Here is a 16,886-nt window from a genome sequence, read left to right on the forward strand (position 1 = left end):
TGGGGAAGGGCATGGATGTGATCTTCATGTTTGGGAAGGGGATGGATGTGATCTCTGTGCTCAGGAAGGACATGGATATGATCTCTGTGTTCAGAAAGGGCATGGATGTGATCTCTGTGTTCAGGAAGGACATGGATGTGATCTCTGTCTGTGTGCCTTGCGAGGGGAGGGCAGCCCGAGTGCTGTGGGAGGAGTGTGGAATTCTGCCGTTCCTGCCACACAGAATAGTTTCCACATCCCACGATTTCTCCAAGGGCAGCAAACAAGTCTTGGTTCTTGTTGTGAAACCAGTGTTGTATTTTATAATTCAGCTAGAAAGACTTTTCAGCTTTTCTACTGAAAGCAGCAGAGCTGCCCTTGCCCTGATGGAAGGTGGTGCTTTAGTGCTGCTCCCTCAGAGTGGGATTATGCATTTGGGACGGGGTCTCCTGGTTTTACTGACTGGAGCTGGTTGGAATTTGCTGGGAGCAGAGCTCCCCTCCCTGCTGGGAGGTTTGTGTAGGGCTGCAGGAAGGGGAGGCTGGTTTGCTCTGTAGAAGCTGCAGAACTGAATAATTCCTTATCTCCTGGCTGTTAAAGGTGTTCTCCTCTCCAGTGTCACGGTTCATTGGGTGCAAAGTCCTGCTGGCTCCCCTGCTCCTCTCACAGCCTGGCAGCTGCAGCAGCACTGGAGCCATTGGGAAGTCTCCAAGGAGTTTGGGAACATCTTTTGCCTGAGCTTGTATCTTTAGCCCAAACAGCTCATTGTCAGCTGATCCTGGCCAGTTGCAGCTTGTGGTGCCTGGAAAGGGTGGAGAAATTGTATTAATTTATTTATTTTTTTTAAGAAACTTTCAGGATCTGTTGCCAACATAGCTCTGGATAGAGCCAGGAGCAGGAGGAGTCCGGGGGGTGTGAGGGGGTGCCTGTGCTGGAGCATCTCTGCTCTCTCCATCCCAAAACCAGCCTGAGCCCTCTGACATAATGCAGAATTCTGGTTTCCCTATGAAACAAATTGGTTAAAAACTGAGCAGATCAAGAGGGATGTTGTGAAGCACAAGGACAGGGCTCAGCTGTGTGAGCCACCCTCTGCCTCCTCCCTTCCTCAGGCTCAGGCTTTGCTTGAGAAAACCCCTCATCCCTTCATCATTTCCAAGATCCCCCTGTTTCAGGGGTGCTGAATCTTGCCAGATGGGTGTTTGTGATGTTGGTGTTTCTGAGATGGGCTTTGGGCTCCCCCCACCCCGTTTCAGATGAGAGGCACATTTTGGACGTTGCAGATGCTCCGAGTGCCACCTGCTGGAATGTGCTCGAGGGGTGTCTGTGTGACACTGCCCGTCCCACAGCACTGTTCCCTCTTTGGGGGTTTGCCTGTAACCCCGTTGTGGGGAGCCAGGATCACTGCAGGAGCACCAGAGTCCCTCCCAGGAGTCACCAGGGTAATTTGACACACTTTGGTTGCCTCTGTGAGTGGGGAGGAACTGCCCCCAGGAGGTGGCAGAGCGTTTCCAGGAGTGAGGCTTTTGTTGAAGCTTTGTGTGGGGAGGCTCCTGATGTTTTCCGTGCCAGGATGGAGCTGGACTCTTCTTCAGCTGCCTGGGCTGTGTAAGAGTTTGGGCACAAGGGCTTTGTCAATTTGAGGATTTCTGGACACCACATTACCCTCACTGGGCAGAGGCCTGGCTGTGTCCTCTGGGTTTTTCCTCCCTTTCCCATTTTTTGGTTGGTTTTGTTTTTCAGGAGACCAGTAACAGTCCTTGGAGATGGTGTGGGGTGGAATGTGCTCCCTCTCAGTGATCCCTTCCTGCAAAACTCCTGCCAGGAATCTGCCCCCATCCTCATCCCCTCCTTGGGAAGTTCCAGTTCTGAACTCCCTGATGTTCCTGGGCTGTGTTTGTTCATAGCAGTGACTTTGTGCAGGACTTCCTCCTTCAGAGCCACCCCGTGGTGTCCCTTCCTCCTGAGCCCCGTGTCCCCAAGGTTTTTGTCTGTCAGCAGTACCCTTGTTCAGTGGAGTTAAAGGGCCAAGGAAGCCTCTCTGTCCCAGCAGATCCTCTTGGATTACTCCAAGAATCTCCCTCTTCTCTTCAGAGACTCTGTGGCCCCAAGGCACCCCAAGCTGAATCCTTCCCTTCCCATGGGCTGTGTCTCTGCTCAGTGTCCCACAGAAGTTTTTAGGCTGGGGGCTCCCAGGAGCACTAAAGAGGATCCACCACACAAGTACAGTCAGAAGTACAAGGTTCTGGCCAATTCTTTTGTTGCAAATGAGGCCAAGGGCCAGCCCTGCCCAAAAAAGGCCTTTGCAGGAGGGCAGGCAGTGACTGGAGAAGTTTCTTTGCTTTTGTTTGTTCCCCTTTTTGAGAACCACTTGAGAAAACAGTTCCAGACAGAGCAGCCTTTGCTTTCCACAAACTTCAGCCAGGCTTCCTCTGCAGAGCTGCAGGACCTCGTGCTCCCTCTGATTCCAGGCTCCCTCCAGAGCAGGACCTGCTGCTCCATAGGGAAGTTGTTGCACCTGGTCACATAAAATAACTTCATGCAAAAAGTTCAGGAGTGTGAAGCTCCCATATTCCTTCCCAAGGCTGACATTTAGGGAAGGAGGGGTCTGAGGTTGTCTTCATCCAGTCCTTCCTGGGCAGCAGCTGAAACCTCTGCCAGGACACCCCCTTGGGGAGCCTGTGGCTGTGCCAGCAGCAAAGGCAGACCCTGGATATTCTGACTAAAATCTGTGGGGCCAGCCAGTGTCCTGATTTATGGAGCTGATGCTGGCAATGGGTGCAGGTTGCTCCTCCACAGAACTGGATCACAGGACCTTTCATCTGTGCACTGGGACCCCTTTGGGTCTGTCAGTGCTGGATTTGGGGATTGTCTTCCCTGGGGCTGAGGTGCCACTGGCAGCAGATTCACACAGAATTCACAGAGCTCACACTTCAATGCCAGCATGAGCCACCACCCCACAGCCAGTGTCACCTCTTGCATGCAGCACACAGTGACAGGTGAAGGGGGAATGTTTTTAAGCTAAAATAGGAGAGAATTAGATCAGATATAAGAAGAAATTCTTCCCTGTGAGGGTGGGCAGACCCTGGCACAGGGTGCCCAGAGCAGCTGTGGCTGCCCCTGATCCTACAGGGAGAACATCCCTGCTGGATCAACATCTGTGCTGCTCAGAGCAGAGACAGAGAAATTTTGAGGAAGAAAACTACTGAGGCTCTCAGTTGCTCATTGCTGCCTTGTGCAGTGCCTAAAATTGCTCTTTCTGTGCCTGTTTTCATGTGTGTGTGACACTGGAACTGAACTGGTCCTCCTGAAAAGCCCACTGAGATTTGCTGATGGCTCTTTCCATGCCTAAGCACCCGTAAAGCCAGGCAGTGTTCTCGCTGTGCTGCTGCATTGTGCAGCCATGGCCACACAAAGGCATTTCCCCATCGAAACCGCCGCTTCCTTTCAGTACAACTCCCAGAACACATCCAGTGACACCAGCAGGGCTCTGGTGACACCGAGCTGCTTCGGTGCTGCTCAGGCTCCGAGCTCAGAACCAGCTGGGGAAGGATGGGAGGATAAAGCCCAAAGCTTTGGAGATGCTGAGGCAGCTCTTCCGCAGCAAGCCAAGGATCCAGGAGGCAAGTGTGTGATAAATACCTGCTCTGCCTGCAGTGCTGGGCTCTGTCTTCTGCAGGACACAGGGAATCAGGGAATTCCTGGTCCTACAGAGCCAGACCTTATCCAGGTTTAATTGAGCACTCCTTTGGAAAGGGCGTTTTGGAGGGTATGACTGCTTTCTAAGAAGTGTCTTTCCTAGGTGCTGCCAGATTTTGGGAATGTTTTGGGACCAGAGCATGTGTTGAAGCAACAGAAATTAAAACAGCTTCTGGTTAGTTGTTGATGAATAGGAAGGGAAATGCCAAGAGCAGAATCTGTTTCGAGCTTTGCAGGGTGGGTTTTTTTTTTTTTTTTCATGCATTTAGATGTGACGGTCTCAACCGGCAAAGTGACAAAATGCGAGCAAAAACAAACCTGTCTCTTGGCTTCTGCCTTGTAAAATCCTCCCTCAAAAAAAGGGGAAAGTAGAAAACAGGACTTGTATTTTGAGCTTGGGAAAGCCCCCTGTTCGTGTGTCCCCAGCCCCTGCTCTGGGGTGACTCAGCCATCTGTGCCCTGCCAAGGCGGCACAGGGAGGTTCAGAATTTGTCTCCTCCTCTGACTGGAGCGACCTCGCGGGCTCTTCTTTTCCAGGAGAAGCCAATCTCATTTCCCAGCAGCGCAGGAATCTGTGGGAATGCCTCTCTGGAGGCTGTGGGTGACAGCTGGAGCTGGGAGCCCCCAGGAGCTGGGAGTGCTGGACCTGCAGAGATCTGAGTTTGTGGGAATCCAACCCTCCCACTCCAGCCGGGCAGGGGCTGGGCCTGCTCTGAAGGAGCCAGGATGGAGCTGCTTGCCCGGGGAGTGGGAGGGATCCCTGGGGCAGGGGCTGCTGAGGGTCCTGTGATCACTTTTCGCTCAGCTGTGGAAGGGGTTCAGCTGTGGCTTTGGCAGGTTTGTCACCTGGAGCAGTGGGACAGTCACCCTCTCTGGCTGCTCCCCCTGCAAGGGCACAGCAGTGCAGAAGGGGAAGAAGTGACTGCAGGGGCCCCTCTGATCTGATTTGGTCCTTCTGGAGCTGAAAATCAGTTAATTCTTAGCTCTAATCTCACTGTTCTCACACAGCTCCTCCCTTCTCTCAGGGCTTGCTTTTCCTTCTCCCTTTCTGTAGCTCCTGTCCGACCTTCAGGTCACCCTGAGTTTATCAAATCAATATAAATTTATTTACTGGTGGCTGGCACCAACTGCTCTCCTGGAGCCACCACAAGGCTCAGAATCACGTCCTGAGGAGCAATGGAGTGGCTGTGAACAGCTCACCTGGTCTTGCTGAACGAATCCTTTGGGAAAACTTTAGCATAGAATCACAGCCCCTCTGTGCTGACGTTTGTTTATTGTCCCACAGGCAAAATCTGACATCAGTTGGATAGAGAAGGACCTCGTGGACTCGGCAGACAAGGTAGGAGAGCTGCAGTGGGCACCTGGAAGAGACTCATCCATTTCATTTGCATCTGTCCCACAGCGAGGGTGTGAGCAGAACTTGCAGGGACCTCTCTGAAAACCAAACCCTTTCCTGCCAGCCCCTCTCAGCTCTGTGGGACTGCTGCTGCAGAGAGCAGCTATTGCTCATTGCTCACGTGACATCCTGGACTTGATTTCATCCTCCTCCTCCTCCTTCCTCCCCACACCAACCCCCTTTCCGTGCTGTCATCTGTGTCTCCTGTGGCTTTCTGATCTTCTCAGTGAGGCAGGATGGGCACTTTTGGTTGCGTGGATGTGCAGGGGAGATTTTCTTGCCTTTCTGAGGCTCCTCTCCCACGCTGGTAACACAACATGAAAACTTGTCTGGGTCAGAAGGAGATTTATCAGCTCCTGCCAGGCCCACGCACAGGGCGTTCGCTGCTCCCCGCGCTGAGAACAAGGAGCTGCAGTGGAGTAAGTGGGTGCTTATCTGGGCAGCCCAGGGTGCCCAGGGTGTCTCTGTCACCAGGCAGGAGGTGTTGCTGTGAGCCTGGCTCCTGCTGTCCTGCAGGTGTTTTTCCTTGCTCTGGCCCCTGCCCCAGCCCTCGGAGCCCAGCGGAACCGAGATGGGGCTGGGCCCAGCTGCCTCCCTGATGTTCAGTCATTTGTTTCTTTCATTATCAGTTCTCAAAGAGCACATGGTAGGGGCAGGACAGTCATAATTTGTGTCTCTGGTTCCATCTCTGCACTCTCGGGAGAGGTTGAAAAATCAGCGCAGACATGGAGCTGTTTCCTTTTGTGTGGCTGTCTCATTTCAGGGGGTTTCTTTCCTACCTGCACCCTCTGGGGTCCTGCTGCAGGAAACATCTGTCTGTCCTTGACGGAAAGGTCATAGGGGAACAGGTCTGGAGGGGGAAGGAGGCAAAACAAGCCCTCTAAATTCTTCTGCTCTGTCCTGCCAATAATCTGAGCCATGGTGGGTTCAGAAACAAGAAATGCCCTTAAAAACACCTCACATGGACCTTCAAAGTGGCTTTCAGATAAATAACTCCGGACTCCACAGCAACGACTCTTGTGCAACATAAGGCAAGCGAAGGACTGAATGCAAATCCAAACATTCCCGAGGGAATCCCATCCTGGGCGTACCCTCATCCCTGTGTCAGGGGGAGAGCAGAGATCTGCAGCTCTCCAAGGTGTCCTCACACTTCTGGCTGGGTTCTTGTGAGTCTTTCTCTTCTGTTTTAGAGAGGAAAGTGGCTTCTCACTATTTCCCCTATTATGGAAATACCCCAAAGCTCCCAGCCTGATGTGAACTTCAGGCAGCATTAGATGGAAATCACTTTCAGGAGACCATGTGTGTTTTCTGTCGGTGTCTTGTCAGAGCCAGGAAACCCAAACGCCAGTGAGGAGCTGTGAGATTGTTTAGGTTTTTTTTTAAAGCAAACCTGAAAAAAAAAAAAAAAAAAAAAAAAAAAAAAAAAAAAAAAAAAAAAAAAAAAGCCCCAACCACAAGTGCCGTAGCTGGGGAGGGAGCATGAACTCCCTGCGTGTGACCAAATCCCGTCCCCATTGCGCATCCGCCGCCGGTGCAGCCACCTGCAGCTCCTGCAGCTCCTGCAGCTGTTCCTGGTGCTGCAGCTCCTGCTCCTGCTGCTGCTTCTGCTGCTCCGGAGCCCCCAGCCCCGGGCCGGGCCCGCAGCTCCCGGGGCCGGAGGATGTTGATCGGGATGGGACAATGGAGAGGGACCCCAAAGTCCCTCGTGTGTGGGCGTTCCTGACGCTCTGGCTGCAGAGGAAGCACCGAGCCAAGCCCTGCAGCCTTCAGCTGCCGGCCCCCAGCCAGCTCGCCAGCCCGGTCAGTACCGCTGCCACCTCTGTGCCACTCCCTCCTCCTACCACCTCTGTGGCCCCTCTGTGCCCCCTCCACTGCCACCTCCCTCTGCTTCCCTTCCTGCCACTGCCTGATGTTTCCCATGGATGTTCAAGGCACTCTGGTTTGCTTTTCTTTCTCTGCCTTCTGGGATAGTTTGTCGTGGTGGCACTCGGTGGCACACACTGTGGTGGCACTCACTGTGGTGATCTCAGGGGCACACAGGTGCTTTTGTGCTGGAGATTTGCGTGTGCTGCCAGCCAGGCTGTAGGAGCTGGTCACAAGAATCCTGGGTGTTGAATTCCAAGTTAGTGGATAAGTCCACAAGAGGAAATCCTCCCTTGTGTCATCAAGATACCAAATGGCTTCTCAAAGTGTTCCTGTGGTAGGAAGATCACAGGATGGGCTGGGCTGGGCTGGAGGGGACCCTAAAGCCACTCCAGTGTCACCCTTGCCATAGCAGGGACACCTCCCACTGTCCCAGACTGTTCCAAGTCCCATCCAGCCTGGCCTTAGGCACTGCCAGGGGTCCATGGGCAGTCACAGCTTTTCTGGGCACCTTTTCCAGGGCCTTGTCACCCTCACAGGGAAGAATTTCTTCCTAATAGGTCTAGTTTTGGGCTCTCTCCCCGGAGAGCTGAGCTGGCAGGAGGAGCTGAACTTGGCTGGAGATGGGAAGCTGTTCCTCACAGCAGCTGCCTGCAGGGACTGAGCCACAAGTGCAAAGTGGCTGCTTTGAGCAGGAGATCATCTGCAACACGAAAATGTGTTGTTTAAGGGATTATGGGATCTTTCTTGCCTGTGATCACCCAGGCAAGCCCAGGGAAAGGCAGGACAACACCCGGAAGCTCCTGAGCCCCTGCCCTGAGTGTCTGAGAGCACAGGAGAGAGCAGAGCTCCCAGCATGGGAACAAAGCCACTTCCCAAACTGAGGAAACCTGGCCTGAGAGAGAGGAGGGGAGGGGATCCAGGACACCCACATCCCTGGGCACTGGAGGGTGGCAGTGGCTGGGCAGCACGACAGGCAGGCCTGGCACCTGGCTCTGCCTGGCCTTAAAAGCTGCTTTGATGAGGTGGTTCCAGACCAAGTAACTGAATAGGTCTAGAAAACAAAGTTAAGTTTTTTCCCCCAACTCTGCAAGGGGAAAAAAATAAGTTATAGTTCCAGCTTTCCATAGCCTCTGCTGGCCACAGCTTCCCCAGGGCCAGGGCCAGCAGAGTTTAATGCATTTTTGAACATAATTGCTGTCTTTTGGGTCCAAAGGCTTTGCTGGGAATACAGGGTGTTTCAGCATCACCTCAGGGTCTGTGGCTGTGCTGGCCCAGCTCCCTTGGTGAGTTTATTCTATTTATGCTGATTAAATCTATTTTTTCTTCTTTATTTTTTTTTAAGTAAAATAATGTGTTTTAAACAAAACATGTGCCAGAGACCTTGGCTTCCCCTCAATCTTCTTGAAGGCTGGAGTCTGTTAAAGCATCATCTGTATGTGCTGAAGATGCACTAAGACTTATGTTGCAGAGTTGCTCAGATTGCTGAGCAGATGGGCTCCAACATGTCTGATTTTTGCCAGCCCTGGCCCTGTTTTGACAACAGTGCCGTATTTTTTGTGTTGTGGGATTTTTAGTGGCATAAACACTCCTGTTTTTGCTACCAATGCCTCAAAAAGGAAGGTGCTTCTCAAGCACTCTTCTGAAATGCAGTTCAAAGCAGCTCCTGTGGTTGGCAGGGAGGGCTCTGTGTTTACCTGGTCCTGCCCTGCCATTGATTGCAGATGCTGATACCTGTGACAAGCACCAGCCTTTTTGGTTCTCTCAGATGTGGCTCCTGTGAGTCTGGAGCTGCAGTCCTTGTTCCATAATCCCAAAGGCTGCTCAGGGATCCCTGCCAACCCTGTGCCCTCTGTTTCAGGGGGAAGGTGTCGTGCAGGAAATCAACATCACCCACCATGTGAAGGAGGGCTCTGAGAAGGCTGATCCCTCCCAGTTTGAACTCCTGAAGGTGCTGGGACAGGGCTCTTTTGGCAAGGTGAGATCACTTCTTCCTATGTGCCATGCCAGGGAAATGTTCTGGTGATGAAAGGAACCATCCCAAATAAAACCACTTTCCTGACTCCCAGGAATGTTCCTGGGCATGTTCCTCCCTTCTCAGAACTGCTGCTGTGTGCCCCAGGCTGGGTTTGGCCCCTGTTTACGGTCCAGTTTCCCTTCTGTGAAGGAGGAAGGAAGTAGCTCTTATCTATTCCAATAATCCAGGTCTCTTACAGACCATCTGCTGACACATTCAGTCAGCTTGGTGTCAGTCAATCAGCAGCTGACAGTGGGGGCTTGGGCAGGACTGTGTGCTGCTGCCTGGGCAAATGCAGCAGTGACTTTGCAGAATCAGAGAAAAGTTGGAAAGACCTCTGGGACCATCCAGTCCAACCAGTAGCACTGCCAGCCCACCACTTGCAGGTGGTGTCCTTTTGATGCTGCCTAAAACCAGGTAGAATGAGACATCAGGGAAGGAAAGGAGATAAAAATCCAGAGATGCAGGATTTGAATAACCAGGAGTTGATGTGACTGACAAACCTGTGGTACAGTGAACATCAGTGCCTCCAGTCACAGCTCCCAGGAGCTGTGGGAGGCTGGAAAGGAGGAAAGTGCAGCATGAAACTGGGGGGTGAGAGGAGTCCACACACAGAACTTCCCTGGAAACCCCCTGGGAAAGCTTGGGCTTCTTAGGAACACTCTGGGGTTTGCTAATTTCTTTGGGAAGCATCCAGCTCCTGCTGGCAGTGTTTAGTACTTGGTGAATGTGGTGTTCTTCTGCCTCAGGTTTTCTTGGTGAGAAAAATAACACCCCCAGACAGCAACCACCTCTATGCCATGAAAGTGCTCAAGAAGGCGACGCTGAAAGGTAGGAAGGAGGCTCCTCCTGCTGTGCTCTGATCCTCTGTGACTTACAGAGCTCTGGGGAAATGTCACAGCAGTCACTGCTGGCCCTGGGGTGGGCTGGGTGAAGGAGAAGCATCTTTATCCCAGCAAAACATCCTTCTTTTCTTTCATCTGTTTAAGAGCATCATGATGGAGATGGGAAAACACCTGGCTCAAGCAGCTGGGTGCTTAAGGCTGGGAAGGGGCTGGGCACTGGCCACTGCCCAGGGCCTTTTCCTGTGTCTGAGCTGCTCCTCTCTTCCCACAGTGCGGGATCGACTGAGGACAAAGATAGAAAGGGACATCCTGGCTGATGTCAACCATCCCTTTGTGGTGAAACTCCACTATGGTGAGTGGAGCTCATTGGGGTGCTGGGAGAGGGGCTGCAGCTCCAGCAGGCTCTTGCTGCCTTTAAACACAATCCCCTGATCACAAATCCTTTCCTGGAAGGATCTGTGGTCCCAGTGCCTGCTGCAGCTGAGGAATGGGGTACCAAGCATGGACCAGGAGAGGAGGTTTAAACATCAAATCCCTGGGATTAAAACATTAAACCATGAGAAACTGAGAAAGCAGAGCTAACTAGCCAAGCTGGAGTTTGGCAGGGTTAATGCTCTGACTCTGGGGAAGGCAAGGACAGCTTTGTTCCCTGTAAGGCAACCAGTGTCTCTCCTGGGAAAACAGCCCTTTCAGGAGGGTATCACTGGCAGAAAGGGAACCAGACCCCCATAAAATGAGGATTTTCTGCAGTGCCAGAGTGCTGTGGGGCGCTCCCATTTCAGCAGCAGGGACAGGCCATCTCCTTTACCCCATCAGCCCTACCTGCATTTAACCCAGAACCACGCAGGGCATGTGCCCAGCTGGAGCCACTGGGATTTAAGTGATTAATCCAACACCATGGAGCCTTCCCTCAGTGCAGGGCTCTGATTCCTGCTCTGGCTTGTGTTTCAGCATTCCAGACCGAGGGGAAGCTGTACCTCATCTTGGATTTCCTCAGAGGAGGTGACCTTTTCACTCGGCTTTCTAAAGAGGTGGGTATGCTCTGGCATCTCGGTGGGCTGTGAGGCACAGCTCATCTCTGCCTATGGCCTGGGGAAGTGACTGACCCATGCAGTCCTTGAGAGAGTGAAAACAGCCTCCAGCCTCCTGCTGGTCCAGAGCTGGCACCAGGAGAGGCTGCTGTGGGAGCCCTGTGCTCCAGCAGAAAAGCAGCAGCACAGGTGGCAGGTCCCAGCTGAGCATCTCCTAAAGAACATGGACTAAAAGAAGTCAGTTTGGATTAGAACTAAGGAGGAAATTCCTCCCTGTGAGGGGGGTGAGGCCCTGGCACAGGGTGCCCAGAGAAGCTGTGGCTGCCCCTGGAACCCTGGCAGTGTCCAAGCCAGGTTGGATGGGGTTTGGAGCAATGAGGGACAGTGGGAGGTGTCCCTGCCATGGAGCCATTAAGGTCCATTCTGATCCAAAGCATGAACAGTGGGTGAAGTTTGGAAAACTTAGAAAGCACAGGAGGGAACAACATGGATGTGGAAGGTGTTACCTGGGTGCAGGGGAGCTGCTGGCATTGTAACCCAGCTTTCCCTGCTTCCTCCCCCTGCCTGCAGGTCATGTTCACTGAGGAGGATGTGAAGTTCTACCTGGCAGAGCTGGCACTGGGACTCGACCACTTGCACAGCCTGGGGATCATCTACAGGGACCTCAAGCCAGAGAAGTACGTGTGGCCAGCTGAGGCAGCATCCTAGCCCTGCATCCTGCTCAGGGAACAGCTCCTGCCTTCCAGAGGGGCTGGAGGATGCCCCGGGGCTGGACAGGCAGGAGGGGGTGGTGCCAGTCCAAGGCTGCTGCTCCTCAGAGCAGTGTTTGCAGCCACGATCTGTGTGAGCACAGGGCTGCAGGCTCCAGCTTTAGGCAGCTGGGAGCCTTCAGAGGGAGAAGGGGCCAGGCTGGGCTCTGCAGACCACACTCCAGCTTGGTTATCCTTGCTTGGGGTATGTGGGGGTCAGAGGGGGATAACCTCTGTGGCCATGGGGTGACTTTGAAGCTGAGGGTGTGGAGAGGAGGGAGCTGCTCCTGGTCCCACTCCTGTCTTGGTGGTGCACTGGGAGAAGGGACAGGTAACGTTTCCTTTGGACTCTAGAAACAAAAGGACGCTTAGACCATCCCTTGCTGTGCTTGCTCTCACCAGCCCTTACCACAGACAGTAACAATTTGTTTTTCCATTCCTGCTGTAGCATCCTCTTGGATGAAGAGGGGCACATCAAACTCACAGGTAAGGGCTTCAGAGCCTTGGGCTCCAGCAAGGCTGGTTCCTGAAATACAGAGCTGCTTGAAATGTTTGGAGCAGTGGCTGTGCTGACAGCTTTCTCTTGTGCAGATTTTGGCTTGAGTAAGGAGGCCATAGACTACGAGGAGAAAGCCTATTCCTTCTGTGGGACTGTGGAGTACATGGCCCCAGAGGTGGTCAATCGGCAGGGCCACTCTCACAGCGCTGACTGGTGGTCCTATGGGGTCCTCATGGTGGGTACCCCTCCAGGACTGGGAATGGCAGCTGGACCTGCTCTGGAACACCAGACACAGCTCTGTGTGTCCTCCAGATCTACTGACCCTTGGCAAGGGCTCCCCACACCCCCCAAAGAGCTCCCTAAGGGGTTGTCCAGGCCTCCAAAGGAGCACTGGTCCCTCGAGGCTGCTGTGCCTGTGTATGCTGGGGTGTGAGGGGGCTGTGGGGTGTGTGGGGGTCTCTGTGGGGTGCATGGGGGTCTCTGTGGGCTCTCTGTGGGGTGTCTCTCCGTTGGAGTGTGTGGTGTCCGTGCCCACCCCAGCACCGGCCATGGCTGTCGCTGCAGATCTGGTGCCCCCATCTGGCAGCTGCTGGATCCCAGGGCTCCAGCAGGAGCAGGCGCTCCTGGACACGTTCCCGTGCAAACCCTGAGAGCCAGGCTGGGAACACTCTGTGCCTGTCACAGCCAGACTTGGGACCCCTCACAAGCAGGAAGAGCAGTGGGACCTGGGAAGCCCGAGCCTTGCTCAGACATGACCACCCCTTCTCTTTCCCTCCCAGTTTGAAATGCTCACAGGGTCACTGCCCTTCCAGGGGAAGGACCGTAAGGAGACCATGACCCTCATCCTCAAGTAAGAGTTTCTCTCTCCTGTTGCAGCTGGGGGCTCTTGCAATTTTGTGGCGTTATTTGGCAAGTGGTGCCATATCAGCCATCAGTTCAGAGGGTGCAGTGTAAATGCCAGAGAGATGATGGTGTCTTTCGGGGGTGGAGGTGCTGCAGTCGCCTTGTGGGTTGACTTCTTCAAACCTGCAGCTGATTGCATAACTTCCTCCCCAGAGCGAAACTGGGCATGCCACAGTTCCTGAGCACTGAGGCTCAGAGCCTCCTGCGAGCCCTTTTCAAAAGGAATCCAGCCAACAGATTAGGTAAGAGCCTTTTTTGGTTTCTGAATGTCCCTGATGCTGTATGGGGGCCTCTCACCCCCTCCGGGTCTGCAGCGTGCTGGGTCAGGGCCCCTGGGTGATCCCAGCCGGGTTCTCTGTGACACCTGGCTCTGCTGCCTCCCTGGCTGTCCCCTTTGCTCTGTTGGGGCTTCAGCACCACAGGACCTGTGGTGTCTCTTGCAGGGTCTGGGCTAGATGGGGCAGAGGAGATCAAGCGCCACCCTTTCTACTCTACCATCGACTGGAATGTGAGTATCAGAAAGAGCAAATTTCTGCACCACTCAGCACCAGTGATACAGTTCTGGCAGCAGGAATAGCCCCTGTCCCCATCCATTCCAGTAACCTTTCCAAACCCAAAATTCTCTGTATGTAGCTGTCTCATTCCCTGGGCTGCCTGTCACCTCACTGAGCTGTAGCAACATGCTAAGACACAGAGTTTCACAGAATCTCTTCCTGGCCCTCATTCCTCAGCAGCCTTTGCACCCTTTGGGAGAAGGTGCTGTGGGAGCACTTCCAAGCTGTTTTTGCAGCTGTTTTTTGGGTTTGGTGTGTTTTGCAGAAGCTGTACCGCAGGGAAATCAAGCCCCCTTTCAAGCCTGCAGTGGGCCAGCCAGATGACACCTTTTATTTTGACACAGAATTCACGTCAAGGACACCAAAAGGTTTGTATGACTTGAGGCAAAGCCCAAGTTTCCTGTGAGATTTCACTCCGTGACTTCACACCAGGGATTATCCAGCACCAGCAAGATAAGATTTCTACACAGGGAAGGTTTAGGTTGGATATCAGGAAAATTTCTTCTCCCAAAAGGGTTGTCAGTCCCTGGCACAGGCTGCTCAGGGCAGTGGTGGAGTCAACATCCCTGCAGGGGTTTAAAAGCCATGTGAATGTGGCACTTGGGGACATTGGCAGTGCTGGGGGAATTGTTGGACTTGCTGATCTTAGAGGGCTTTTCCAAGCAGGACAATTCCACGATTCTCTGTGGGATGTTAGGGGTCAGTGCTGCTGCTGTGGCTCCTGTGTCAAATAAATTACAGGAGCTGTAGATCCTGGGAGGGAGGGGGAGGCTTCTGCTCCCCAGGCCCTTCTCAAGCTGTCTCTCAACCCCTGCAGATTCCCCGGGTGTCCCCCCGAGTGCAGGGGCCCATCAGCTCTTCCGAGGCTTCAGTTTTGTGGCAACTGGGTTAATGGAGGATGGCAAAATGAAACCTGCCCAGCCACCCCTGCATTCAGTTGTGCAGGTAAGGAATGGGCACAGAGGAGCAGCTCTTTGGAGGTGCAGGGATGCTGCAGGACCTCTGCACCACCTGGAGCCTGAAGCAGTTCTCTTTGGAATTCTTGCCTCCTGTTTTTTTCATCACCACTGACAGTCACATCGTGCACAGGCTGTGAGGGCAGTGTGGGGCTGTGGCTTTCCTGTCCCCAGGTGCATCTGTGCTGCCAGGGGTCTGTAATGCCCGTGGGTTGTGCAGCCAAAGGCAAAGCATCGTGCTCAGTGCAGGCAGCGTTGGCCCACTGACCCATATCTGCCTCGTTCTGCTCTCGTCCTGCTCCCCGCGGGAGGAGAAGCTGTGGGATGTGCAGTCTGACAGCTCTCTGTGCTGAACTCATGACATTGCACAAACCCTTCCCTGAACCCTCCCAGCTCAGCTCTCCTTTTTGCCCTGGCAGCAGCTGCACGGCAAGAACGTCCAGTTCAGCGATGGCTACGTGCTGAAGGAGGCCATCGGCGTCGGCTCCTACTCCGTCTGCAGGCGCTGCATCCACAAGGCCACCAACATGGAGTACGCAGTCAAGGTCTGCGATCTGCCTCCCAGCTCAGCTCCCCTGTCACATCTTGGGCCAGAGCAGCTGTGGCTGCCCCATCCCTGCAAGTGTCCCAGGCCAGGCTGGACAGCGCTTGGAGCAGCCTGGGATAGGGGAAGGTGTCCCTGCCCATGGCAGGGGGTGGAACAGGATGAGCTTTGGGTTTATCTAGGATGTAAAAGGACAATTTCTGTGCTGCTCTGCAGCTACCTGCACTTCCCTAGGAATAGCAGGGAAGCAGTGTCCTCCTCCCTCAGATGGGGGAGAGCATCTCATCTTCCTGTGCAAAGCTGTGGCTACATCAGGTCTTAACAAAAGACAAAATTCTGTGGGCTGGGGACACAGAACTGATGAAGCAACTTAAAGATTTCTAGAGCTAAAGAGATGAGGGGACAGGGAGTAGATACAGCACAGGAGCTCTGCAGGTCTCCCATGCTTTGTCCTGGCCCCTTCCCCATCTGTGCTGGCTACAGTGTGTCCCTACTCTTGCAGGTGATAGACAAGAGCAAGCGAGACCCCTCTGAGGAGATTGAGATCCTGCTGCGGTACGGGCAGCACCCAAACATCATCACCCTGAAAGATGTGAGTGTGGCTGGAGAGACTTCCCTGTGCTTTGGTTTAGGAAGATCCAGGGGCAGAGTTCAGCCCCAGCCCAAGGACCCAGCTCCAAGTGTTGCAGTTTCTCTGTCAGGAGAAGGCTCTTCCCCAGAGAGTGCTGGGCTCTGCCCAGGGAATGGGCACAGCCCCAAGGCTGCCAGAGCTCCAGAAGCTCTTGGACAAAGCTGCCAGGGATGGCCAGGTGGGATTGTTGGGGTGCCTGGGCAGGGCCAGGAGCTGGATCAGGGATCCCTGTGGCTCTCTTTCAGGTTGGGATATTCCATTACTCTGGACTGGGGAAGCACCCCCAGAGCCACCTCTGCTGATCCCTGTCTGCTCTCTGGTGATGGAAATATGAAGGGGAAGCTCTGGAAGCACATTTTGAACCCATGGTTTTTTTTGGCAGGTGTACGATGATGGGAAGTACGTGTACCTGGTGACTGAGCTCATGAGGGGAGGAGAGCTGCTGGATAAAATCCTCAGACAGAAATTCTTCTCAGAGAGAGAAGCCAGTTCAGTGCTGCACATGATCTGTAAAACAGTGGAGTATCTGCATTCCCAAGGGGTGAGTGTGGTCACCACTGTTTTCCTGGGAAGATCCCTGACATTACACTGTGCTCCCTCTTCTCCAGGGAGTAACTCTGCCCATCACAACAATTATTTCTTGCTGGTGTTGCCCTTTGGCAAAGCAGATGTGGGGCCAGAGAAGGGAATGAGTGACCTCAAGCAGCTTTCAGACCTTTATCTAGCTGGGGTTTGAGCACAGCCCTCTCTTGGCTCCACAGGTGGTGCACAGGGACCTGAAGCCCAGCAATATCCTGTATGTGGATAAATCAGGAAACCCCGAGAGCATCCGGATTTGTGACTTTGGCTTTGCCAAGCAGCTCAGGGCTGAGAACGGGCTCCTCATGACCCCCTGCTACACAGCAAACTTTGTGGCACCTGAGGTGAGCACCTGACTGACCTGAGACCCTCCAGCAGTCTCCTTGTCCCTCCCCTAACCTGTGCTCCACTTGGGACAGTGCATCTGCCCTGTTCCCATTTCCAGCCTGCCCTGGAAGAGGCAATTACAGAAATACCACTTGTAATAATGAATCTATTTTGAATCCTGATCTTTTAGTCCCAGACTTTGCTGTTCTGTCCAGCTCTGGAAGCTTTGCATGTGGACTGCACCCAGGTCAAGGCCCTCTTCTGAAATGAGCCCAGCAACAGGAACCAAACACTTTTTCCCTTTGCTTGTTGTGCTC

The 16,886-nt window shown here is 53.6% G+C and overlaps 1 protein-coding gene across 6 annotated transcripts in view; it reads left to right on the forward strand.

The window, feature by feature from the left end:
* The window catches only part of RPS6KA1 (ribosomal protein S6 kinase A1), a 29,989-nt gene that overhangs the window by 10,967 nt on the left and 2,136 nt on the right, over nucleotides 1-16,886 (forward strand). For 2 of the 6 annotated variants that reach the window (XM_056509238.1, XM_056509240.1), the window contains 17 exons: nucleotides 4,961-5,014; nucleotides 8,796-8,912; nucleotides 9,701-9,782; nucleotides 10,068-10,148; nucleotides 10,748-10,827; nucleotides 11,398-11,504; nucleotides 12,025-12,062; nucleotides 12,168-12,310; nucleotides 12,855-12,925; nucleotides 13,132-13,220; nucleotides 13,422-13,486; nucleotides 13,798-13,900; nucleotides 14,350-14,477; nucleotides 14,908-15,033; nucleotides 15,535-15,624; nucleotides 16,046-16,204; nucleotides 16,425-16,586. In XM_056509238.1, coding sequence (XP_056365213.1) covers nucleotides 4,961-5,014; nucleotides 8,796-8,912; nucleotides 9,701-9,782; nucleotides 10,068-10,148; nucleotides 10,748-10,827; nucleotides 11,398-11,504; nucleotides 12,025-12,062; nucleotides 12,168-12,310; nucleotides 12,855-12,925; nucleotides 13,132-13,220; nucleotides 13,422-13,486; nucleotides 13,798-13,900; nucleotides 14,350-14,477; nucleotides 14,908-15,033; nucleotides 15,535-15,624; nucleotides 16,046-16,204; nucleotides 16,425-16,586 — 1,695 coding nt within the window. Of the gene's footprint in view, nucleotides 1-3,465; nucleotides 3,600-4,960; nucleotides 5,015-6,592; nucleotides 6,872-8,795; nucleotides 8,913-9,700; nucleotides 9,783-10,067; nucleotides 10,149-10,747; nucleotides 10,828-11,397; nucleotides 11,505-12,024; nucleotides 12,063-12,167; nucleotides 12,311-12,854; nucleotides 12,926-13,131; nucleotides 13,221-13,421; nucleotides 13,487-13,797; nucleotides 13,901-14,349; nucleotides 14,478-14,907; nucleotides 15,034-15,534; nucleotides 15,625-16,045; nucleotides 16,205-16,424; nucleotides 16,587-16,886 lie in introns of those variants that run through there. The other 4 variants (XM_056509241.1, XM_056509239.1, XM_056509237.1 and 1 more) reach the window with 4 other exon arrangements.

Source organism: Oenanthe melanoleuca, chromosome 23 (genome assembly GCF_029582105.1).
Source record: "Oenanthe melanoleuca isolate GR-GAL-2019-014 chromosome 23, OMel1.0, whole genome shotgun sequence".
In the NCBI taxonomy this organism is placed as follows: Eukaryota; Metazoa; Chordata; class Aves; order Passeriformes; family Muscicapidae; genus Oenanthe; species Oenanthe melanoleuca.